At 46.6% G+C, this 26,249-nt stretch overlaps 1 protein-coding gene across 3 annotated transcripts in view; it reads right to left on the bottom strand.

The window, feature by feature from the left end:
* Window positions 1–26,249, bottom strand: part of LOC105477208 (collagen type XV alpha 1 chain) — a 128,179-nt gene that overhangs the window by 5,616 nt on the left and 96,314 nt on the right. For all 3 annotated transcript variants that reach the window (XM_071078073.1, XM_011733615.3, XM_011733617.3), the window contains 17 exons: window positions 26,183–26,218; window positions 23,563–23,625; window positions 20,740–20,808; window positions 20,606–20,641; window positions 17,557–17,610; window positions 17,396–17,455; window positions 15,875–15,943; window positions 15,738–15,779; window positions 13,188–13,233; window positions 10,962–11,042; window positions 10,451–10,500; window positions 10,230–10,340; window positions 9,198–9,342; window positions 5,662–5,726; window positions 3,237–3,365; window positions 3,046–3,105; window positions 2,241–2,300 (listed from right to left, as the gene is read on the bottom strand). In XM_071078073.1, the coding sequence (XP_070934174.1) occupies window positions 2,241–2,300; window positions 3,046–3,105; window positions 3,237–3,365; window positions 5,662–5,726; window positions 9,198–9,342; window positions 10,230–10,340; window positions 10,451–10,500; window positions 10,962–11,042; window positions 13,188–13,233; window positions 15,738–15,779; window positions 15,875–15,943; window positions 17,396–17,455; window positions 17,557–17,610; window positions 20,606–20,641; window positions 20,740–20,808; window positions 23,563–23,625; window positions 26,183–26,218 (1,176 nt within the window). The remainder of the gene's footprint in view (window positions 1–2,240; window positions 2,301–3,045; window positions 3,106–3,236; window positions 3,366–5,661; window positions 5,727–9,197; window positions 9,343–10,229; window positions 10,341–10,450; window positions 10,501–10,961; window positions 11,043–13,187; window positions 13,234–15,737; window positions 15,780–15,874; window positions 15,944–17,395; window positions 17,456–17,556; window positions 17,611–20,605; window positions 20,642–20,739; window positions 20,809–23,562; window positions 23,626–26,182; window positions 26,219–26,249) is intronic.

The following is a 26,249-nucleotide window of genomic DNA, read 5'->3' as shown; positions in this document are numbered from 1 at the left end:
TAATAAAATTGTAGGTGTGTTACTATTTTCTTCTCCATTCTTTTCATGCATTGTTAACATCTTCTGCAATGAATACGTATTAGTTCTGAATTTATAAAATACCATTTAAAAAATCCTTTAGCTACTACCCTAACTTTGGGGCTTTTTGAAGGGTTACTGATACTCACATCTCTCTTCCTTCACTTCCCACTGACTCTTCAACCAACTAGAGTCTTTTTGGCTACTAAATGCTTTGCTCTAGTTTCTAAATTTGAAGGACACCTTTTGGTTCTTCTTCTGAATTTCCTGGCAGCCTTTGACACTGTTGGCTACTACCTTGCTTGGCTTGCTTTCTTCCTCTCTGGCTATGGCTTCTCAGTTTCCTTCTCATATTTCTCCCATCAGGTCCTTTTCAGTTTTGCTCCTCATAGTCGGATCCCTTCTGACTACACAGATTCTCTTTTGGGAATCCAACCAGCCCCACAATAATGAGACGGCTCATCTCCAGCCATGATTCCACTGTGGGGTTTCAGACCTTCAGAACCTATTCTCTCTTGGTAGTCTCCACTCAGGTTTCCTCCAGGCACCTCAGACTCACCACGCTCCAAATTAGTTCCTCCTTGGTCAATGGCAGCACGATAGGAAATGCTCACCTCTGTTGTTAGAAAGTGCCCCCACAATCCTTGCTACAAGAAATGGCCTTAGACCTTCAACCTCATTCTCCTGATAACTCCTGATTGGGCTGGGAGTGGGCAATTGACCCAAGACAGACCATATAAACTATCTCTTCCAAGACTCTGAACTGAGTCAGTAATACTGGGGTCAGCAGCTATAAGATCACACAGAGTTGGGGCAAGAGTCAGTGCCAGGGTAACCCAAAGCTGTGTGCAAGCTCATGTCACCTATGTATGTGTGCTGGGGTGAGGTTGGGAGGAAGAACGACCCTTTCAGAAGATGGTCTGTAGAGATAGCAAAGCAGACTAGTAGAGACAAGAGTCCCAGGCCTAGCTGTTCTTCCTGTGATGGAGTTCCATGAGGTTTCTTCTTTTTTTTTTTTTTGAGATGGAGTCTTGCTCTGTCACCCAGGCTCCAGTGCAGTGGCGTGATCTCGGCTCACTGCAAGCTCCCTCTCCTGGGTTCATGCCATTCTCCTGCCTCAGCCTCCCGAGTAGCTGGGACTACAGGTGCCTGCCACCACGCCCGGCTAATTTTTTTGTATTTTTAGTAGAGTCGGGGTTTCACCGTGTTAGCCAGGATGGTCTCGATCTCCTGACCTTGTGATCCACCCGCCTTGGCCTCCCAAAGTGCTGGGATTACAGGCATGAGCCACCACGCCCAGCCTTCCATGAGGTTTCTATGCTGAGTTAAACAAGATCTTTACTTAACCTAGCAAAGGAATAGAGAGAGAGTTTCTAATCCCAGCAATGAAACAATCCCTGGAAAGGAAACTGTCACCACTCAATCATCCAAGCAGAAACCTGGGCATCATTCTTGACCTCTCTCATCCTTAATGTGCCATATTCAGTCAATGACCCCATTAGTCACTCCTACTTCCTTCATGTCTCTCAAATTGCTTACTAGTCTATGTGCTTACTGCTGTGATTCTAGTTCTGGTAACATCTAGTTCCGGTAACACAGGAGCCACCTAACTGGCCTTTGGACCCCTGCTCCTGTCCCTTCTGATTAATCTGCACACTGTAACCAAGGTAATTTCTGAAACACCAGTCTTATCATACCTGTTTCTTGCTTTAAACCCTTCTGTAGCTCCCCATTGCCCACAGAAAATGGTCAAATTCTTTGGCTTGACTTGCGGGCAGGCCCTTGAAATCTAGCCCTTACTTTTGCTGACTTCCGCAGACTAAACATCTCCCTTTTCTGCCTTGAACTCTACTTTTTTGCCTGTAATTTAATACTAGCAATTACAGGAATGTACAGCCCTTCCCCTTGCCTCCCTCTGTTTCATCTTCCCTTTGCCTCTTTCTTCCACCTGGCTCACCCCTGACCTCAGCTGTCCTTTGGGTCTTAGTTTGGAGGTAACCTCCTCCAGGCAGACTTCTCTGCCCTTCCTCATACCCCCAGCACCCTGTGTTTGGCTTGCCCAAACAAGTTACCACACTGTATTGTACTTCTCTGTTTTTTGTTTGCCTCTCTCACTAGTCTATAAGCATCATGATGGTAGGAACTGTGTACTAAGCATGAGACCTAGCACCTAGTAGATACACACTCAGTAGTAGAAGATTAAATGTATAAATTGTACTTACAGCAGGCTTCTCGTAATTGGTACTTGAAATGGGGTTTGGTGGAGGCAGAAGCTGATGTGGCTGTTATGAAAAGGAGGAAAAGAAACAGTTCTGAATATGCATTCAATCTGTTCTTCAGCGTGTACTGAGGTGCGAGTGCAATGTTTCTTGAGAAGATGCTTTAAATAGTTTGCCATTGTCTGTAACTGTGACTTTTAACTGTAAAGAGTTTCATGACCTGCTGAAGAAATCATCTTCAGAAAGGGAGAAAATGTTCTCAAGACTTTTAAAAAGAGCACTGAATCAAGGAAGGGCATTCTTTTTGATAAACCCATGTCTAATCGCCAACTCTTTCACTTAATAGAGAAAGCTACCTCTTCAGAGCCTCAGTTTCATCATCTGCAAAATGGGGATGATAGTACCCACCTCAAAGCATTGCTCTAGGGCTAAAAGATGGACAATGCCAGTTGCCCATGTTCTTATAAGGCAGACGGTGCCAAAAATTAAAGGAATCTTCTAGATTGCTTATACCAACCAATGACTCCACAGATGAACAAACTGAGGCCAAGAGAGAGGAAGCCCTCTGCAGAAGAGGATTTGGCTATTACATGGGGGCAGCAGGTCTCCAGCCTCTGGATCTAGTTATTCCTCCACTCCATTGTGGGAACCTTCTGTTAGCATCCATTAATTTCTAGGACTTCTCCAGATACTAAACTGTGCACAGCTGACTCTCCAGAGTTTAGAGAGCTTGGTGCTAGATACCAAGCAGGACTCAGGAAATACTGATAAATGAATGCATGAGCAGTGCAACAGGGTAACTACTCACGTTGCTGGAAAGCGCAGGGGGTGGAGGGCTGTCGGCAGGAATGGGGATCAGTTCTCCTAGCTTTAAGAAAAACAGTACATTGAAATGAAAGATCAATTACAAACTCCTAGAAAAAATGGCATTTATGGGAGTAGATTATTATTTTTAGAGGGTATTTGAAGGCAGTGTGTTAAAGGGAGTTTAGAAATTACCTGTAATTTTTTCCAGCCATCTCTAACGCGAATGAAAAACTCAGTGCTGTCCCTCAGGTAGATGAATGTTCCTTCTATAACCAAATGCGCTTTCTGCAGCATGTCATCCATGTTGCTGAATGCTGTGACCTGTCGGATCATTTAAATTCCAAACACTGCCATTATCATTAGAGCAATGGCACCATCTGATAACCCGGCCTTTCTGTAAAGTCAACTAGGAGCTATCTCCAGATACTCAATAAAAAGACTTGTTAACATGCCAGATAGAGATATACACCTTCATTAATAACCAAAGGGCATTCTTCTTGATAAAACAAAAACATGTATACTTTGAAACATAAATCTAACCTATAATAAATGAATTAAAACAAAAACGATAATATTCTGTGAGTATAAACACATTTACAAATTGTCAATGGAGTTATCTTTGTTTTGGTTTGGGCATTAGCAAAAGCATTGGTAAGTTTTGCCACTTCTATTTTTTCAAGCTACTTGGTGGCACTAACATGGTTAAATGGTGTTACTTCATGCTAGTCCTTGAAGAGTTTCAAATTTTTCATTTGGAATAAGAAAGGCAAGCAAGTGAGCAACTATACTTAAGGTCTTAAATCTTTTTGGTCTAGCCTGGTAGTTACATTAAATGCATGATATAAAATGGAGGTCTGTAATTTCTCTGCCTAGAAAAGTGCCAAAGATTAGACAGCCATTTGGCATATCTAGAAGCACATATAGAAGCTACAAAAATCTATTGAATAGCATCAAATCTCAAAGAAACATCAGCCAAGAGAGTTTTTATTTTTCATTGTAACTGAGAAAGATGATAAAATATTAATTTTCACCTAGCCTTGAAGATAATGGCTTTGTGCATCAAAATGACTTAGATATCCCCCAAGGGAACTAAATATCAAAATTCCATCATATGCAGGACAGTTCTTTCTTTTGGCAGCCAAATTTTGCAACTAATATCCAGCAAAGATCAAAGAACATTCTTAGGACTCCTGACATCCTTGTGAAGTATTTGTCCATTTTTCTGTGAATTACAATAATCTTGGAGTGCTATGTCTTGTTCCAATGAACTGCAGAGTAACGAATGTGCCAGAGATGTTCTTTGGCAGAATGGGGAAGACTGAATTATGCAACTAAATCTGACCAGCTCAAGGATCTGCTGTAACATTGTTTATGTTCTTGGGCTTTTGTTGTTTTGTTTTTTCTTTTTTTTCTAGAGATGGGGTCTTGATTTTTCACCCAGGCTGGAGTGCAGTGGTACAGTCATGGTTCACTGGAGTCTCGACTTCCCAGGCTCAAGTGATCCTCCCACCTTAGCCTCTCAAGTAGCTGGGACTACAGGTATGCACCACCACACCCAGCTAATTTTTACATTTTTCTGTAGAGGCAGGATCTCACTATGTTGCCCAGGCTAGTCTTTTTTTTTTTTTTTTTTTTTTTTTTGAGACGGAGTTTCACGCTGTTGCCCAGGCTGGAGTGCAGTGGCGCGATCTCGGCTCACTGCAAGCTCCGCCTCCTGGGTTCACGCCATTCTCCTGCCTCAGCCTCCTGAGTAGCTAGGACTACAGGCGCCCGCCACCGCGCCCGGCTAATTTTTTGTATTTTTAGTAGAGACGGGGTTTCACTGTGGTCTCGATCTCCTGACCTTGTGATCCGCCCGCCTCGGCCTCCCAAAGTGCTGGGATTACAGGCTTGAGCCACCGCGCCTGGCCCCAGGCTAGTCTTGAACTCCTAGACTCGAGCGATCCTCCTGCCTCAGCCTCTCAAAGCGCTGGGATTACAGGAGTGAGTCACTGCACCCAAGCAGTGTTTACGCTTTTTGAAATACTGTGATTGGTGGCCAGGCATGGTGGCTCGTGTCTGTAATCCCAGCACTTTAGGAGGCCAAGATGGGAGAATCACTTGAGCCCACGAGTTCAAGACCAGCCTGGGCAACGTGACAAAAACCGTCTCTACAAAAACAAAAACAAAAATTAGCCAGGTGTGGTAGTGTGCATCTGTAGTCCCAGCTACTCTGGAGGCTAAGGTGAGAGGATTACCTGAGCTTAGGGAGGTTGAGGCTACAGTTAGCTGTGATCTCAGCATTGCACTCCAGCTTGGGTGACAGAGGGAGACCCTGTCCACCCCTCATCCCGCAAATAAATAAATAAATAATATGATTGGTTCTTGTTATAACTTAGTCAATTAAGGATTCGAATGGTGGAACTTACATATAAATGATTTTGTTTTTCATGTCTTTTTACTTAATAAGTCATTCAAATAGATAATAAATCCCTTCTACTATTTATGGAATTGCACCAAACCTACTGTCATGAAGGCCTGATTCCAAAGTGATGTCAGACACAGGAGATTGTAGCCAGAGTTTTAAGTAAATCCACCCCAAATGGAATGGTGATGACACATTGATAATAATACTGACCAGGTTTCTGGATCCTGGAAGCCCTGGCTGTCCTGGAGGGCCAGGGGGACCTGGAAGGGCCACAGCTAAGACAAAACAGAAAAGAGAAGTTATACAAAAACCACCCTGTGAAAAATGTCTGAGGTATCATCTGATTCCCAGAGAAAAGTGTGTTCAACCCCATTCACAGTGCCACAAAGCATCCCAACTTCCACCTGTATCTTGGGTGCTCTGCCTGCAACGTATGACTTAGGCCACATTGACTGGTTCAGGGAAAAGCTGGAATCTTCATTGTTACCCTGGATGAAGCCATGGCTAGTGCTTTTCCATTTCAAAAGTGAATGAATTCCTTTTGTGGTTGTTTTATAAAAGCCAGTTTAAGTTGAATATTTTGTCACTTGCATTCAAAAATATCCTGACTCATACAACTTACTTCACCCAAGAGACAAGCATGTGACACTGAACAGAGGAAGTAGGCTCAGAAAGAGGAAGAGAAGGCTCTAGGGAGTGGGAGGAGACCAGGGTGGTGCAGTGACAGCAACCCTGGCCTTGAGGCCAGAGACATGGACTCAAGTCCTTAGTTTGTCCATTCCTAGCTGTGTGATCTCGAGGAAACAGCAAGCTCTCTGAAGCTTTTTCCTCTTATGCAAAATGTAAAATAGGTATTTCTTCTTCCCTGGGCTGTGGTGAGAACTGAGTGCTTTGCAAATTGTACCTGTACAGCATTCATTTGACCAAGGGCTCTTAGCTTTTGAAGAGTCACAGTGCCCTTAAAAATCAGATCAAGGTTATTGCCCTCTTTCCCAGAAAAATGCACACAACAATTCTACAAAAAAAAAAAAAAAAAAAATTACTGGGATGACAAATCCTGGAGGTATATCCTTGGACTCTCTAGGAGTCTACGATTCCTCAACTGAAAAGCCCTTACTTTAGGCTAACATAAAGTAGTATTATTACAACTATTCCTTTGGCTGTTCTTCTACCTCTCTCATCTTCTGCTCACCCTACTGCCGACACCTCCTTCAAATGTGCCAAGCTCTTGGCAGAATTAAGGGTGTTTTTACAAGTCCCAGTAAAATTATACAATTCTTCAGGTCGTTGCAAGCACATGTTCAGTTCCAACATAGGACTTGAACATCCACACATAGGTGGCAAATGTCTAGTGGATAGAGGGCCAGTGGGCTCGGATTTGGATCCCAGCCATGCCTCTTAATAGAATTTGTGACCTCGAGTAAGTCCCTTCACCTCTGTGGAGCTTCAGTGTCTTCATCCGTGAGATGAATTTTATAATAATACCTGTTTTATCTTCCTCCCAGGGTTGCTGTGAAGATTAAATGGGATAATGGCCATGAAAGTGTTTTGTAAACTGAATTGCTATACATTATGTGAGAAGCAATCCTTGCTCAATGCAGCAAGGCATCCCAGGAGCCCTAATGTAGTGTTGCCGTGGACAACAGATTTTCTCCACCTTGCACTCACCCTGTAATATGCCTCCACCTCCTGCAGTCCTACTCCTCCCTCATGGCTGTGTGGGCACCTATGGTTCCACTCACTCAGCACCTTCTTCCTTTGTAGGACCAATGTCCTCATCTCCTTCTCTTGGGACCTTCCCTTCACCTCTACAACCATTTGGTTCCAGAAAGAGCTACCATGTTCTCATGTAATCTGACTGACTGGTCATAGGGTCCAAGATTGGGTACCTTGCCCAAGTCAGGCCCATCAGGACCCTTCTCTAGGACTTCCCCATCCCAGGACTTTTCAAACTAAAATAGTAAAAGAAGTTCAAGATTTCTAGCTGACAGTGGAAGCTGTAAGTTGTCAGTAACCATATTTCCCGCTGTGCAGAGGATGTGGTTTGTGGTGAGGAAGTATGAAATTGCATGCAGAGAGAAGCGGAGACAAGAGATGGACAGAAAATCCTTGCAGGGGTTGAGTCCCTGGCTCTGGCTGTTCCTGAGGTCCAGCTGCTTATCTACCTCTCCCACAAGTTGATTGTTCATTCCCTCCTTCACACCCAGTACATTTCCCCTTTGCTTGAGCTACTTTGAGTTAGGTTTCTATCACTTGCAGCCAAATGATCCAAGGCTAAGTCAAAGCTCCAGCCCCAAAGTCACCTCCTGTGTAAAGCTCTCCTTATGCCAAGGACTCTGTATGCTTCCACCATACCTGGCTCCTGCCAAGCCAAACAACAAAAAAGTATGCCTTCATGCTATTATTGCTGCTATTATTGTCTCCTACAACAGACATAGTAGAAATAACACAGGCTTTGGAGCTACACTGCTCTGGGTCTGAATCCTGTTGGTGTCATTTATTAGCTGTGTGACCTTGGAAAAGTTCCTAAATGTCTCTGGGCCTCACTTTCCTTACCTGTAAAATGGGGATGTTAATGCTTTTTTTAAAGGGCTGCTGTGAGGTTTCAATAAAATACCATAGTAAAGTGATTAGCAAAATGCCTGGCATCTGATACACGCTTAGTACATAGAGATTTTCTTTAATTTCGCCCATTTTGCATTTGAGGAGGTGAGGCTCTAAGGGATGAATAGATTTTTAAATAGAGTTCCAGTCACTGCTGGTCATTAAGGCAGGTTCTGAGGCACCTAAGGCATTGACAAAGCAGCCAGGAAGTTTCCACTCACACGTGAAAAGACGCTCAATATCATCAGTCATTAGGGAAATGCAAACCAAAACCACAGATATCACTTCATACCCCGTAGGATGGCTATAATCAAAAAGATACAATGAGGATACCATAATACGGGAGGACAAATTGGAACCCCCTCATACACTGCCACTGCTGGTGGGAATGCGAAATGTTGTGACTCCTTCTGAAAACAGTCTGGCAGTTCCCAAAAAGTTAAACATAGAGTTACCATATGACCCAGCAATTTCTCCTACGTATATACCGAAGAGAACGGAAAACATGTTCACATAAAAACCTGTACATGAAAGTTCATAGCAGCGTTATTCATAATAGCCAAAAAGTAGAAACAACCCAAATGTCCATGAACAGACGAATGAATAAACAAAATGTATATCCTATACAATGCAATATTATTTGGCCACAGTAAGGAATGAACTGCTGATCCGTGCTGCAACGTGGGTGAACCTTGAAAACACTGTGTTAAGTGAAAGAAGTCAGACTCAAAGAGCCATATATTATATGATTCCATTTATGTGAAATGTCCAGAATAGGCAAATCCAGAGGCAGAAGTAGATTCATGGTTGCCCAGATCTGGTAGAGGAGAGGGAAAGAGAGAAAAGGTACAACTGCTAATCGGTACAAAATTTCTTTTTGGTGTGATGAAAATGGTCTAGAATTAGACAGTGGTAATGACTGCATAACTTTGTGAATATATTAAAAACTACTGGATTAGACACTGTAAGTAGGTGAACTTTATGATGTGCAAATTATATCTCAATCTTAAAAAAAGGAAAGAAGGCTGTATCCAGGAAAGCCCTGTGTTAGGCAGTGCAGCTGTGACAAGCCACCCAGATGAGGTGAGCTTGAGCACAATGGTAGGGACGGCGTGAACAAGGGCACTGCTTCCAGCACTAACCTGCTCCCAGGATAGCCGGAGGTCCTGGTGGCCCTGGGGGTCCCGGTGGCCCAGGATCACCAGGTCTTCCAAAGCCAGGTGGCCCAGGCAGACCAGGAGCACCTGGGGGTCCTTGGGGCCCAACGACTGTCTCCCCTTTCTGGCCCTGTCAAGGCAAGCACACAGTAACAGAGAGAAAGAATCATTCATCACTAGAAGTCCCATCTAGTCCTTTGATGAGGATATTTAAAAGAAATCAATAAACACCAGCTATTGTTATTACTATCCTCAATCCTGGGCACAATTCAAGGTGGGGTAAGGCCTCCAAGATGGCAGCCCAGTCATTATGTTGAATAACTCTACAGAGAACCCCAGAGAGCCCTGGAGGCAGAAGGACCTTGGAGATCATGTAGTCAAGCCTTTGCATTTCACAGATGGAGAAACTGAAGCCCAGAGAAGTGAAAGGACTTGCCCAAGATCATGAAGCAAATTAGAGGCACAGCTAGAGGCAGAACTCTGATCTCTGGCTTTGCTGGTTCTACCCTCACGGTGAGCTCTGGGACCAAAGGTCAATGATCTGGTCATATTCTTGTCGGGGGCACAGCTTGACTTTCTCTCCTTTCACCTGGAAAAACCTCTCATCCTAGGAAAACCACACCTCTCTAGGAGCTCCTCTGATAAAATTTCAGAAGAATCAAATAGCTCCTCTAAAAATGTCTCCCTTACCTTCCATTCTGCTTCTGTTATCTGATGCATTCACCATTAATCATTCTTTGTGTGGAGTAAATTTTCCACACATTTCATGAATAAGGCAGTGTGACTAATGGCCTAGAAGTTACCTACCTTCATGTGGCCTTGGCCAGCTACCTTCTCTCCAGGGACCTCAGCCAACCTCCCCATCAATCAACAAGGATGGGGAAAGAGCTGGCTGATCCCCAAGCTCTGCCTCCAGCTTACAGTACAATGACTAGCCCTAACTGCTTAGTCCCATTGGGAGCTTCCGGGAAAGCTGTAAGGCCTTGGGGAAAATGACTTGCAGGGGTCTCTACTCACAGCCAGGCCTGGATTTCCGGGCAGGCCTGGAGGCCCAGACATAAGGAAGCCGTCGTTAATGTCTCCTTTTTCTCCTTTTTCACCTTTGAGCCCCTTGTCTCCATTCTCCCCCTGGAAGCAGAGAACATAGGAATATTTCAGTAAGAGTGGGATGAACTCAGTCTCTGACATAAACCAAAACATGAAAAACACACTCCAAATATTGGTAGAGAAACACTCACCTTCAAGTTGTTCAGAAAGTGTCTCAGGTAAGCTAGATCAAGTGGAGGACCTGAAAAAGAAATGCTTCGTAAAATTCACGATTGTAATTTAAGAAATTTAAAATAAAAGTCTCTAAGTTGGCAACCACAGTTACGTCTTAGTGGACATGACCCTGCACTGGGTTGGCTAACAGAGTCTGCTTGCAAGCTAACAGAGTCTGCTTGCAAGCAAAAACAGGTGCTACTGTGGGCCCATCAATCCAGACACTGTGGGATCCCAGGTAGGTCCCTGGCCCTCTTTGGACCTTGTTTTGCATATAAAAGATGAATGATTGGATTTTCTGGTCTCTCTTAACAATGTTCCATATTGGATACACCAGGCCCATGCTTGGGTCTCACTAGAAACCAGTGGAGCCTGTGGTCAGGGTGGAATGTCATTAGTCTTACCCTCTGGCTAGGTCACATTTCTCAGTTGCATTTGTTCTCAGGAGCAAAAAATCAAAGGCAAGATTGAGAACAAGAGCTGGAATACCTGGTGGTCCCTGGGCTCCCTGGTCGCCTTTTTCTCCCTTTGAGCCAGGAAGGCCCCAGGATCCTTTCTCTCCTTTAACACCTGCAACAAAACACATACATGTTAAAAAAAAAAAAAATCGAAAATCACCTTCATTCCACATAAAACCTTTCTGAGACAGTTTTTCAAACCGAGCTCATTTAGCAAAGTCCACTCAAACAAGGCCCTCCTGAGAAATCAGCAAGTGTAAAATCAAAAAGAGGGCACAGGTAGATGCTTCAGACACATTCTCAACCTTGAAAAGCTCGGTCTACTGGGAGACAGACACAGCTCACAGTAACGCAAGGCAAGATGAAATATGTGCTCTCACTGAGGTTCCAGCAGCGCATTCCAGGAGTGCAGCAGAGCCTGCAGCTAACCCTGGCTTGGACAGTGCCACAAATGAAGACAGAGGCTCAGCACCATGTCAATCTTCCAGACTCATCTCATCTAGGCCTGTGCAGCATGGGGGTGTGAGGGAAGGAAAGGGTTCTCCCAAGAGTGCCCGCACAGGACAACCAAGGGCGCTAAGTTTTCTACTTACAAAGTTGTGAGAATGCCCACCATGCAGTGTTGTACATCCCCACAGGACTAGTGAGAAACACCTTTTCTGCAGAACTGGCATTCCATCCCTACCTTTCCCCTCAACTCTTTATATGGGACGGGGCATGGAAGAAAGCCTTTTGGGAGATCACTGCTTGGGAAGGGAAGTGGTTCCCTTTCTCCACCTTGATGGGTAGCGTGGACGCTAGGTCTCTGAATTCCTCATTCCCAAGAGGTGTGACAGATCAACCCGCCAATGCTCTTGAGCCTAGAGATGGGGCCACAAAGTGTAGATGAGGGTAGGGGCTCAGGCTTTCTCAATGAAGGGGAGGGAATATGAGCATCACAGTCATGATGGTGTCAGCAGGGGGTCAGTAGGGAGCGGCAACTACATCTATCAAGGCCTCTCCAACCCTGGGAATGCTGTGTGAGACCCATGACCTGGGCAGTGGGGCCCATGGGGCCTCCCTCACCCACACTGAGCCCACAGACAGCAGTGATCAGAAGAGCAGACAGCAAGTGCACAAGTACCGACTGGAGCAATAGTGGCTGCACACAGTAAGCAGGATGATTGCCCACTAGGAGCTGTCACATCCAGAAAGATCTGTTCCCTCCTCCTCCTTCCAGGGGAGGCTCACAGGGAAGAGAAACAGTTGGAGATCTGAGAAAACAAATCTGGCTCCATCCCCTGCTCCCTAAAGTCCAACTTGCACCAGGGGAAAGGGGTGCCTTGAACTGAATCTAAGCATAGATTTTAGAAACAGGCTGGGCTTGGTAAGCAGAAGTGACAGAAAAACCATGGGGTCAGATAACATCAGGGAGACCACCACCTGGTGGGCTGGGGTGACGCAGCCAAGCTGAAGGTGAATATTGAAGAAAAAAGATCTTCCCCTATTTAAGCCCCAAGTGGCATGACAGGGTGTGTGGGACAGGGGCACCAGAGTGACTGCTCACCTTCAGGCCCCGTCCCCTGGCCTGTCCCTCTCTGATGTGCCAAAGCAAAGCTCCTTGCATGTGGCTATGAACATGCTGACATTTACTAATGAAACCCTCTGAGCCAGCATTTCTCACACTTTGCTGTGCACACGCCTCACCTGGGAGATGGTTAAAACACGGGTTCTGATTCAGCAGGTCTAGGGTGGGGCCTGAAGTCCTGCATTTCTAACAAGCTCCCAGAAGATGCTTACAAAGTTGCATGGACACTGAGGCAAGGGTCTCCTGAACTCCCACGGCCCTTCCCTGATCAGCTCTTGGTATACTGCACTTAATTGTTTTTAAAATAGTTTGACTTATCAGGTTCCAAGAGCCTGAGAGGCAGGAACAGTGCTTCCCAGGCTCTTGGAATCTCTCTCAGCCCAGTGTGGATCATACCAAGTAAGGAACAGGCATCAGTGAATGTTTTATGAATAAATGAACAATTGAAAGAACAGAGTGCTTGTTGCCAACTAGGAGGCTCAGCTAAGATAAGCAGAATAGACACATGTGTGACCAAACCAAAGAGAGGTGCACAGCCCCACAGCCTTGGCTCAGCTGCCACCTCCAACCCTACAGCATCCAGTTAGACCTTCCTGACCACCTAGTCTGTGCCCAGCACTGGGCAAAGAAAAACCACCTTCCTCAAGGAGATGGCCCAGAGAAACAAATGATGAAGAAGGGAGTGTATACCGTGAAAGGTGATGAGCTCTGGACTCCCGGGATGAGCAGTATCAACCTGGAAAGAGAAGAAGTCCAGGTCAGGCACTGCAAGTTCTGCCGTGGTGTTTGCAGACACAGGCAGCCACTGTCCCGGGGGCATGTGACAAAAGAGGCAATGCCTCAGAGCCAGGCCTTCCTTTGGCTCTGGAGTCCTCCAAAGCCCTGAATCCCCAGCAGTTCTCAATGCACAGACATCCCAGGCTTTCAGCTGGGAGACCTATGATGTAGTTGGGCTGGGGAGACAGAGCTGAGACCTACTGGCCAAAAAACTCAGTCGTAGGGAAGCCCAAAGCTTTAAGACAACAAATTGTGGCAGTCTTGGTTTGGCCAACTATAAGCATTCTTGTCTTCCTTTCTTATCACTTGGGATTGATTCATATATGAGATCAAGCATCCGAGCAAGTGACAGGCCCAGCCGTGAAGCTGGGTCAGCCATTAGCTTTGCTATTGCACCTAATCAAAGATGAGGGTCATGAGCAGGTAATTAGCAAAGGGGGTTATCATTAGATTGGGAGTGGCTATTCTGGACTCCTCATTAGGTTCCAGGGGTCTAGAGTCCAAGCTGTTCTGGATAATATTCCTTCCCAGTTTTCCCCAGATTCCTGCATTTCCTTCTCTGTTAAGACAAGGCCACTTGTAACCCGGCTGCTTCCCAGCTGATGTGTGGAATCAAAGTCATCCGTCTGGTGCCAAAATCCTTCTATGCTTAGGGTGGAGGGTCACAAGCTGCTCAGGGGCCACCAAGAAAAGATGGGAGTGGGGAGGAAATATTCCATTAAAAACATTTATAAGTTAACGATGAAGTTTGCAGCTCCAAGCTGTTATCTTACAGGCTATGCTGATAAAGTTTCTCCACTACAGACATGAGCTATAAATGATTAGGGTGTTGGAAGGAGCTGAAACTATAAGGGGTTCATGAAATGCTGACTGTAAGAGGAAGCATTTCTGTCTCAAAATGCCCATTTTGAGAGTTGGACAAGAAATGTCCATGACCCAGCTCCTATAGTATCTAGCCAGGCAACATGAAGTAAAAAATCTTACTAAAAATGCTTTGAGCCTATCTTTTCCTTCTTTTAGGTATCCCACGACCCCCAAAGACCATGGTTACTGCAAGAGTTCCTGGAGCAGGTCATGATCATTGCAGTAGTATTTTTATAGCACTCTAAAATTTGTCAAGTGCTGTTCTGTGGCTGGCTCATTTGAGGCCTGAAATCATGTTAGTTGGGAGGGGCTTCGGCACTAACTCACTGTGTGACCTGGAGCCAGCCCTTTGCTTCTCTGGGCTGTGGTCTCTCCTGTGTGATAAGGAGGTGGGATGCAGCGACTGCCCAGGAAGGTCACTCCAGCACTGATATTTTATGTTTCTCTTCAGGCCATGGATATAAACACATACTGGGTTGCTGTTGTCTCCATGTAGAGCCTGGAGCCCCTTAGTCACCTGACATAGGTAGGTCCTGCCCTCTAGGCCAGAGTTCCCAGGCCCTGGGCTGCAGACTTGGATGCCTCAGTGTGTAGACTTAGCCAGATGTCTGGGCAAATATGCAGCCAAACTGTGTCATTTTGTAGCCTCTGACCCAAGTCTTAGCATCACCTCCAACAGGGATCAATTATGAACTCACGTCAAAGAATATTTCTAAATTGTAATTTGCAAGCTCCTGAGAGCGGAGGCCACACCCGTCTAGTTCACCCTTGTGTCCCCAGGGCCTACCTGGGGTAGTACTTGGTACTGCATAAGTGCTCAATAAATATTTGTTGAATGAATGAGAGAATGATTATGTATGGTTCTGTGACTAATGCCTGTGCACAAGGCCCACCCTCCCCTCTGGGTTTTCTCACAGAAATCTGACTCTCTTCCTATGGGTAAAACATCAGGGACAGAGCGGCTCAATAGTTGAGGGGCCAGGCAAGTGCCTGACTCCTCAGAATCCCAGTGTCTGCACCTGCTGCCTGGTGGTTAGGAGACTTGAGTTACAGTCCCAGCTCAGTCAAGTCCTGTGACCTTGGACAAGCCAGTGAGCTTCTCTGAGTCACAGTTCGTTTCCTTATTATAAAGTGGGAGAGAGAAGCCCTGCCTGTCAGTGTTGTGCGCTGTGCAGTGACGTGATCATTGGAAAAGGGCAATATAGTTAGTTACAGATTTTAGCCCAAAGTTCCCAATGCAAAGACCATGGGTTGGCATGGCTTGTTTTCTCATCTATGTTTTCTAAGGGGTCTATTTTTCCCAATTTTATACTACTCCAAGCATGAAGCTAATATGATCGCAATAACAAAAGACACTGCTTTTTAGATGGTATGAAAAGAAGCACCTCACCGTGTGTGCACCCTTAGAAGATGCAGTATATTTCACTGCCACAATCTGTTATCTAAAAGCTTCTAGTCACTTGAGGGTCTACACTTAGGGGACAGAAGACATTCAAGAGGACATTTGAGGATAGAAAGGGCCCAAGACAAAGACTGATTTTTTCTCTGAGTTGCTATGTATTGCAAAGCCTGCTCTTTAAGGCGGTGATTGCTACTTACTGGCATTTTGCAGTGTGGTCGGATGGGTATTGGGAAAATGGCCTGTGGGTAACGAGAATGAGAGAGGTGAGGTCACCAGGACACCTGACTCCAGCTTAGACCAATCAGGAAGGTCTTCCCACCCCGTGCCAACTTACTCCTTTGATGTTAATCACAGCTCCAGGTGGCCCAGGGGGGCCTGGAGGGCCAGGTAAGCCAGGTGGGCCCTGAAGGAAGAAAAAAAGGCCATTCCATTAGTTCAGGTTGTTGTGAGTGCAGGGGCAGCTGCAGGACATTTCCTCCAGAGGAAGAAAAGGAGGGTCCACTGAAGCCAACCAACTTCTCTCTCAGGTTGCCCAGGGAGCCACAGAGCACTTCTATGTCCCTGTCCTCCCTGTATCTTCACAACAAACCATAGGGAGGACGGCAGAGCAACAGGTATTGTCTCTGGTTAACACATGCAGCTGATGAGCCTCAGAGAGGGGAGGTCACCTGCTCAAGACCACACAGCAGCTTACAGCAGAACGAGATTGCAACTCAGATTCTGACTCCCAGTTGATACTGAGCCTAAGGCCTCCCTATCAGTGCATTCCCAGTATAGGAGTGGGAATGGACTGTGCGGGTCCCTCATGTGATATATTGCCAGAGGGAATGTGTCTCAGAAATGCAAGCATAAATGCAAAACTCTTGTTAGATAGTTTTTTCAAAGTGAGGCCAGCTTGGCCTTAATACCATGCAACAGTTTCTCCTCTAAGCCTAGACGCAGGAGCTTGCAGCAGGAGAGGTGCGGCTCTGAGGGCAGGCATGAAGAGTTTAGCCCATGTGGAAGGTGTATTGATGACTCTAAATGAAGGCATCAGTACCTGGTTTACCTTCCAGTTCCAGTTGGCTTGGTGAGTGAGAGTCAACCCCTAATGCTTCAGGAAAATAGTATTTCTGGATTTCTGGGCATACAAAGCAGAAGCAGTATAGCACAAACCGAAGCAGCAATAGACTTAGAGCTGTGTTTACATCTCGGTTTGGGGATTATTAGCTAGGTCACCTTGGCTGGGTGCCTTGACTTCTATAGGCCCCAGTATCCTCTTATGTAAAACAAGACCCCTGCATAGTGTCTCATGCAATAGTTATCACCAAGACTAAATGAGAAACTCTCCTTAAAATCACTTTGCACAGTGTCTGGTACATAGCAGCTGCTGAATAAACATTGGCTTTTTTCTCCTAGACCAGGGTCCCTGCTGCTGCCCAGTGTTTGCTAACCTGGGAGGCCCCACTGAAGTAGCCGATCTGCCTTTGATACTGACTTCCAGCACTCACTGAGCCCCTAGTGACGTGAGTGAACCCTGGGACTGTGTAAAGGAGGGGAGAGGTGACATTACTGTAGAATTAGAGGCCCTGGGGTTTGGAACCACATCTTCTGAGCATGACCAGATCCCTTTCTCCCCTACTCCCTCTGAGTCCTACATAAGGAAGTCTACTCTCCACTGAGGTGTTTTAGGTGGCAGGACCCTCCTGAGAGGGAGCTGAAGGACAGGACTGGGTGGGAGGACCTTTAGCAGTGGCAATGAAGGAATAAGAACAACATTCCTGAATATTCAGTCCACAGGCCCTGCTCTGTGGACCCCACACTCTCTCACCCTCTCTGGACACCAACCTCCGGCTCCATCCTCAGGATGACTCACCTGCATAATGACCCCTGGATCTCCTTTGGCACCCTTGAGGCCATTCAGTCCTGGGCGACCCTGGAACCCACAGCAGACACCTTAGTAAACCCTCCGCCCACAGACCAGCCTGGCCCATGTGTCCTCCCCCTCCAGCCTGTCCAATGAACGCTGATACCTACAGGTCGTCCGGGGAGACCAAATTCTCCTTTATGTCCCGGTGGTCCTTTGGGACCCTAGAGGCAAAACAAATGCCAGATTAGAAAAGAACAGAAAGTCTGGGTTCAGGGAAATGAGGGGTGCAAGCCTGCTTTTGCAGGCAGTGGTGACGATGATCCACCGACAGGAGAAAGAAGGGCAGGGAGCCAGGTCGAAGCCCCCTCCCGCAGCCTCTTTGTCTCCAGCCTCTCCGCTCTCGGCTAGAAGCACCTGCTCAGCCCACTTCATCGCCTGCTTTCCTGCAGGCTCCAGCCCACCCCAGACTCTGGACCCATCCTCTTGCAGTCAGGGCTAACTAAGGAGCAAGAGGTCAGTAGCTCAGGGCCTCAACTCCCTGGTAGCCAGGCACTAGGCCAGCCCAGAACATGAATCTCTGCCCTAGGTCTTATGTCCCAGGGCTTACCGCATCCCGCATTCTGAATAATGCAACCTTGCCTCGCCCACCAGGCCAGCCTGGCCTGATAACCCACTCTAGGATTTGGTTCCTTCCTTGCTCTAACTTGCCCCTAGGAACCAGAGTCTTGGTCTGACACCCCAGTCCTCCAGCTGAGTTCCTGACCATGGGCCCTATTTCAGTGCTGGCTTTCCAGGACCACAGGCCTCTAGAGCCACTGTTCTGTTGCAATCTTCAGGAACCCTCCTGCCTTCTAGTGTCTGGGATGCAAACCACTTGGTTGACAACACCATTGAAGATGTACCTCTTCCTAGAACACATTCTACCCTCGGTCTGTGCCTTTCCAACCCTGCAGCTGGGTCTGCTGTGTCTCCCAGAGGAATGACTGGTTTAAGCCTGGGGCACTCCAAGTTCCTTTTCCTCCTACCATTAACATACATAACCATGATCTGAAAAATGGCAAATAAAAACTGAGTTGAAACAGGGTCAGTAGGTAAAGTACCTAGTCTGTATTACTCTTAGGGAAAGAAAAGCAAAGCCAGATGGGGTTGACAGGGCACAGGCCACTTGGTTGGTATGTTCTAGTGCAACACTTCCTGATATGGTTTGCCTTTGTGTGCCCACCCAAATCTCATCTTGAATTGTAATTCCATAACCCCCGCATGTCATGGGAGGGACCTGGTGGGAGGTCATTGAATCATGGAGGCAGTTAAACCCTGCTGTTCTCATGACAGTGAATGAGTTCTCCCTAGATCTGATGGTTTTATAGGTGTCTGGTGTTTCCCCTGCTGGCACTCATTCTCTCTCCTGCTGCCCTGTGAAGAGATGCCTCCCACCATGATTGTAAGTTTCCTGAGGACTCCTAGGCATGTGGTACTATGAGTCAATTAAACTTCTTTTCTTTATAAATTATCCAGTCTCGGTATTTCTTTATAGCAGCATGAGAATGGACTAATATACTTCCCAAACATCAATGTGCATTAAGAATCACCTGGATCTTGTTAAAAATGCAGATCCAGTATGTCTTGGGTGGGGCCTGAGGTTCTACAGTTCTAAGAAGTTCCCAGGTGATATCAATGATGCTGGTGCATGGTCTACACTTTGTGTAAGAGGACACCAGTGAATTTGAGGAGTTATAAGCTACACTGGTCACTAAGGCCACAGCTAGCACATACAGCACCTTCATGCAAATTAGAAGAAGGTGCCACTTACTGCCTATGTTTGGCAAGCTGTGCCCAAGCTGGGCTTCAGTAGGAACCACTGCCATGGCATCTGCAGCAGCCTGCTGGCCCCCACCACTAACTATTGTATTTTCCACAGTATTGGAGGTTAGTAGGTGGTTAACCAGTAGTTAACACAAGAATCTCTCAGTCTGTCTTAGCTACTTGACTTTCGGTGCCCACTCTTCCTGACTTCGGGAACCAAAGGCCTCTGAAGGTCTTTTGAAGAATTCACCTCAAAAGTTACAGGCCATTCTTCAAGGATACAAGTCTGTTACAGAAATGTGAGGTCCTTTCTCCCCACAACTGAGATCCAGCTTCAACCAAATAAAACTGTAGACAATTCTGCAGCCCAAAATGTTTCAAATGTTCAGTGTTTCAAATATTCATTAGAGGCAGTGAGGTTCATTTGAGAAGAGACTGGACCTAGAGCCTGACAGGCTGGCCTCAAATCCCCACTCTGCCACTTACAAGCTGTGTCACATGGGCAGATTACTTAACCTCTTTGAGCCTGAGTTTCCCCCTCTATAAAATGGGGATTCTGAGAGTCACTTCCTGGGGTTGTGAAGATGAAATGAGATGGCCTATGTGAAGCATCAATACAGTCTGACCCAGAGAGAATGTTCTACACAGGGAAGGAAGTTTAGGGTTCACCTTTGGAGAAACAGGGAGAGCTGCTCAGAAGCCCAGATGGGTTATGGATTCCCAGAGCCATAAGGCCAGAAGGGCCCTAATACCATTTAGTACTAATTCAATCCCTTCAATGTGCAGATGGGAAAACAGGAGCCCAGAGAGAGAGGAGGGCTTGCACAAGGTCTCACAGCAAATGAGTGGCATATTCACAACCAAAATCAAAAATCCGAGAGAGGTTTTGTGGGGTTCCTTTGAGGGTTTCCTGGGAAATTGGTCATCTTCAGCTGGCAAGTTCTGTGGTATAACTGCAAGTGCACCTCTCCTTCCTGGACACACGGCTAAACTACACTCTGAGGCCACAGGCCTCTGAGTTTTGGCTTATGGAATGTGCCAGAAGTGATGTTTATTATCTTCCACAATCTCTTCCCCCTCCCCAACTTCAGCCTGCCAGCTCCTGTGCGACCTTGAATCCACAAGATGGCAGAGTCACAGAATGGAAGCATCCTGGGTCCCTGAGTCGCTTCTTGGAGGAGAGATGCCAAGCTGAGAACCACCACAGTGGACTTTGCAAGAGCGAGAAATAAGCTGCTGTTGTGTTAAATCACTGAAAAGTTTATTTAATTGTAGTTAGCCTTACCCTAGTATATGCACACTTTGCCACATCTTTGCATTTTCATAACTGGGATGACTAAATTTAACCAAATCAAAGTATGAAAAATGCTTCAAATCCCAGTCCAGATCCAGCTGAGAGATGCTCTGGCTTACCATTGGTCCTGGGGCTCCATGCATTCCCGGTTCACCCTAAAACAGGAAGAGATGTACTTGTCACTGTTTGGAACAGAAACAAAGATGGGAAGCTGGGGCAGATATGTGCCTGCAGGGTCTGGTGACATAATTACCTTTTTCCCCATCAGCCTTTCCAGAGGAATGTCCCCTGTCAGGATGGCACCTGGCTCTCCCTTCTCGCCCTGTAATTCAGAAAACATCTTGATGAAGTCAGGACTCCTCCTTGACACCTTGCCCAGAGAGCTTTGAACAGAGACTCCTCCTTGCCACCTTGTACAGAGTCCTCTCAGTCCTACAGCCATGATTTATTTATCTTTTTTTTTTTTTTTTTTTTTGAGACGGAGTCTCGCTCTGTCGCCCAGGCTGGAGTGCGGTGGCCGGATCTCAGCTCACTGCAAGCTCCGCCTCCCGGGTTCCCGCCATTCTCCTGCCTCAGCCTCCCGAGTAGCTGGGACTACAGGCGCCCGCCACCTCGCCCGGCTAGTTTTTTTTTGTATTTTTTAGTAGAGACGGGGTTTCACCGTGTTAGCCAGGATGGTCTCGATCTCCTGACCTCGTGATCCGCCCGTCTCGGCCTCCCAAAGTGCTGGGATTACAGGCTTGAGCCACCGCGCCCGGCCGATTTATTTATCTTGCCTTCATCCTACTTGAAACCCCACTGCTCCAAAATTACCTCTTGCTAGAGTATTGCAACAGTCTCCTAAATGAATGCATGTTCTCTCAGCCATTCCCTCTATGTACCATCAGAGTTACTGTCCTAAGGCACAGGACAGTCCTGTCTTCCATGTCCCTTCAGGGCTCCCACTGATAACAGATTTGCATCCTTACTCTCAACTCTCCAGGATCCAGCCTCAGTGTGGTCCTGTCTATCTCCTGCCACATGGTGCCCTCAAGGAACCTCTGGCTCCCAATGTATTTGTTAGCTTGCTTTCCTAGCAACTCAACCTGAGATCTGTTCCCACCAAGAATACTTATTCTTGTTAAAACACTTGAAATTAGGAAAGAGATGAAGGTATAAAAACTAGAGGCCTCTGTCAACATGGAGGCCTTGTGTCTCCACATGTAACATTGCATCCAAACTCTAAGCTCCTGTGCAAACACTTAGTTAGGCAAAGCTATCTCAGATATTGGGAAATGGGTGATGGGTAGACTGGTGGCAAGAACACAGGATCCTGCCCCCAATCCTGTCCTCAGCAGAGCCATCTACTACGCTAGAGGCTGCTGAGAAGATACTTGTCCAGAGAACAAGGCCAGATGCAGAAACCTTCTATCTGACTCTGAGGCTTTGGCCCTAAACTTCAATGCTGGCCCCTGGGGAGCAGGGCTGAGCCACACAGAAGTCTCCTTTTAATGGGGCTGGGAGTAGCTAGGACAGTGGCATCAAAGCAAGCAGAGCAGCCTCTTTCTTCCATCCCCCTAAGCCCACACCTGGTATGTAGATCTTACCACTCCGCTGGTGAGGAAAGGTAGTCCTGAGCACGCCAGCAGGGAGAAGAAGCAAGCACAAAAGCATTAGAGGCAGAGTGAGAGAAAGCGTGTTTGCTGCAATGGCCGGAGCAGAGCCGCCTGGCTGCCTGTGCCAGTCATTCAAGGTGGCAGGAGGTTAGGGCGCGGATGTCACATCCGTCCCTCCAGATCCATCTGACCTCACCACATAGGAAACAGAGTGTTTAAAGCAAGAGGTGCTCTTGCTTCACTGGGCCTCCTCCCAAGCCTGAGCTGGCCAGCCCTGGTCCATCTCCACAGGCCTGTGGCAGCAAAAGCATCCCAAGACACATTCCCATGTGATGCCAAACCTTCACCCAGCATACCGAGCCCTCCATGCCCTGGAGCAGTGGCCCACTAGATATTGGAGGCCCTCTCCTCCTTGGAGATCATTATAGAATGGTGGGGGTAGAGAAGAACGAGAGGAGCTTAAGTTCCCCCCTCCCGGAAAGCACACCCACCCTCCTTGACTCCCCATGGCAGGCTCAGGGGGTTGCACAGTGCTCCCACTGGCTTTGCACAGAGCTCCATTCCAGCTGTAAACATGTGCTCTGTTAGCTCTTTGCATAGCTCTTCCTCATCTTATTTCTATATCCCTAGTGCCTAGCACAGGAAACTGCCTGGCACACGTCAGGGGTCAGTGGATGAAAGATGGATGAGTGTATACATGGACAGGTGAATACATTAATCTGTTTATGGACGTCACTCTCCCCCTTATCCTTTATAAAAACCAACTGGAAAGTTAATTCTAAGAGGCAACCACAAAAGAATACAAGCACAACAATAGGTTTGGTACCCTGGGAGTTCTCAGGAAGTTTTCTGTGTGCTAAATATTTATTCCAGAGATTCTGGAGCAAGACTGTTGTTCAACTGCAGAATGCCCAACTTATAACTTATAAATATTAACATTTGTTCTATTCATTAATTATACATGCTTCTGCCCACAAGTGTATTCAGTACCATTTGTATACCAGGCCCCATATTAGTATTGGAGCTATGAAAAAGAAGCTGGCAGGATGCCTGCCCTCAGGCAGTGCATGTTCTAATGGGATGCCCAGCAGGTGATTAGACAAAGCACAGTGTGTGTGAGAACAAAGGAGTGTTGAGTTGAGTTCTCTTTCCAAATTATGATAAAAATCAATTTCACTACCCACTTCGTACCTTCTCGTCTCATAGAGAACCTGGAGATTAAAACCGTTAACAGTGGACAGTTACTGCTAATAAGTATGGGGTTTCTTTCTGGCATGATGAAAATGTTCTAGAATTACCGAGTAGTTCAGGAGGTTGTACAACCTTATGAGCCCGCCAAAAATCACTGAATTGTATAATTTAAAGGGGTGAATTTTATGGTATGTGAATTTTATCTCAAAGAAGAGAAAAGTTAATAGCTACTTTCAGCCAATCTGAAATATTTAGCAAATTCCAAAGCCAGATACATGGGCCCCTCTTACCTGTTCTCCTTTTAGTCCTGGAAAGCCAGGCAAACCAGTGTCACCTTTTGGTCCTCTAGGGCCCTGGAAGGAATTGTTATATAGTATTTGGTTGTTTGTTAAGATTAAAATGCATAAATCAATCAGAAATATATATATTTTTTCCAAACAGTAGAATAGACACTGCCATCCCCCAGGCAGGTGGAAGTCAGGATTATCTATGACATTTTCTTAACCTTAAGTGGTCCAGAAATTGTGGTCTGGTAGAAAGAAGATAGCACTGAGTGTTGAGGCTTCACACTTCTTTAAACATTGGTTTCCTCCAACTGGGTACTACTGACCCAGTCCATCATCTGGGCCTGCTGCCTCTGCTTGCCCCCGGCTCCTCCAGGCCACCTTGCAGCCCGCCTCCTCCACTATTCCCTTCCACGACTCCCACCTCTTCTCTGGATCCCCACTACCTATGAGATGGGACACAGGTACCTTAGCCTGGCACCCCAGCCCATCCCAGCCAGGCATCAATATCTCATCTCCCACACCATCAGGTTGACTCCTTTCCTGCAGCCTCTCTGCACTCCCTCATTGCCTCTGCACCAGCACTCATGCCATCCCCCCATAGGAATGCCCACCCACCCCTCTGCAGAGCCAAATCCACACACGCAGCCAGAGGCAACCTCTTCTCAACTCCAACAGACACTGAATGCCTGTGACAATGACTCACACTGCCACATTTGCCTCAAAAAGGCATTTCAACACTTTCTTGCTATTTTAACTTTTCACAGGTTCCTGTCTTGTCTGGATGAAAGAGTGAATTACCCATTACAGCAGTGGCTTTCAACTCTTTGTTATTATTGTTTAGCAGTGAAACTCCTTTCTTTCCTTTTTTTTCGCCAAATAAAGTCTTAAATGAAAGCCTAATATATACAAATATGTCCAGTGAAGTTTCCCTTATTGCAGGTCAGTGGCCTGGTATATGCCTATTTGGCCCCCTCCCTACTCCCTGCAGTGGAGGTCCTGGACTCCCTCAGGAACACAGGACCACTCATTTAGAGGAGAATGTGCTCTGAAACGTGCCCCAGGTCTTGGAGCAGCCAAGCCAGGGCTGGAGCTCAGGGGTTTGGCCTTTTCTTCTGCTAACCAAGAGTCATGGTCACAGTCATGGCCATGGTCACCATTCTCTGTTTTGTTTTTTAATGTCTAGTTAGCAGTATTTTTAGTGTTATCATATGATACGTGCCTTTAGAAAATGTAAAAAGTTCAGAAAATCAGCCAGGCTTAGTGGCTCATGCTTGTAATCCCAGCACTTTGGGAGGCTGAGGCAGATGGATTATTTGAGCTCAGGAGTTTCAGACCAGCCTGGGCAACATGGTAAATCCCCATGTCTATCAAAAATACAAAAAATTAGCCAGGCATGGTGGCACATGACTGTAGTCCCAGCTGCTTGGGAGGCTGAGGTGGGAGGATCACTTGAGCTTGGGGGGCAGAGGTTGCAGTGAGCCACTGCACTCCAGCCTGGATGACCAGAGTGAAGACCCGTCTCAAAATAAATAAGTAAATAAATAAATAAAACATTCAGAAAATTATAAAGAAATAGAAAAGGAGGCCACTGATCATTCCACCATCAAGAACAAATTTCTATTACATTTGTGATACATTTCCTTCATTCATCCAGAAGCAGTGCATGTCATGCATTGGCATTAGGCCTTTCAGAGCTGCAGTGCTTTGGAGAAATCACCCAGGTCCCACACTGAAGCCACGCCTTACTTTTAGACAGGCTCAAACTTTTAGACAAAACTAATCTCTTTCCACACAGAAGCATGTTTTCACCTTCCATGGTGAAAGCCCCATAGTGGTGCACACAGATGATTACTTATTAGATGTCTAGTCCATGGTTCCCTCCTTTGCACCCCCTCCATCGCCATCATCCTCTCTCTTTAGGGATTTATCTACTTGAAATACTTGACTCGTCCACTTTCATTCATAGCAAGCCAACTGCTGTTTCAGGTTTCGATTGGTCCTGGATAGAGAGAGATAAGTAAAACCCAACCCTCCACAAGTTGTTCACAGGATGGTCAAGAAAAAAAAAAGGCAAGGGCACAAATAACTGTTATTTAAGGCAGAAAAGAACCACAGGAGTGGTGACAATAAAGCCTTATGGGACTTAAAGAAGGGGACACTTCCAAGTGGGAGCACCAAGAAAAAGCTAACGAGGCCGGGCGCGGTGGCTCAAGCCTGTAATCCCAGCACTTTGGGAGGCCGAGACGGGCCGATCACGAGGTCAGGAGATCGAGACCATCCTGGCTAACACGGTGAAACCCCGTCTCTACTAAAAAATACAAAAAACTAGCCGGGCGCGGTGGCGGGCGCCTGTAGTCCCAACTACTCGGGAGGCTGAGGCAGGAGAATGGCGTGAACCCGGGAGGCGGAGCTTGCAGTGAGCTGAGATCCGGCCACTGCACTCCAGCCTGGGCGGCAGAGCGAGACTCCGTCTCAAAAAAAAAAAAAAAAAAAAAAAAGCTAACGAACAAGATGCCACTGGAGCTCAGTCATGCAGACATGGAGGAAATGTCATTCCACGTGGAAGGAACAGAATGATCGCTGCCACGGGGCACAGACAGAAGAGGGCGAGGGTTATACTTACCGGAAATCCTGGCAGCCCAGGCAACCCGTCCGGCCCCTGTGACATGCCAAAGACAGAGCACGCTGGA

The sequence above is a fragment of the Macaca nemestrina genome, chromosome 14 (assembly GCF_043159975.1).
Source record: "Macaca nemestrina isolate mMacNem1 chromosome 14, mMacNem.hap1, whole genome shotgun sequence".
Classification (NCBI taxonomy): Eukaryota; Metazoa; Chordata; class Mammalia; order Primates; family Cercopithecidae; genus Macaca; species Macaca nemestrina.
The sequence above is the reverse complement of the archived record's forward strand: the minus strand, read 5'-3'. Positions and strand labels throughout refer to the sequence as shown.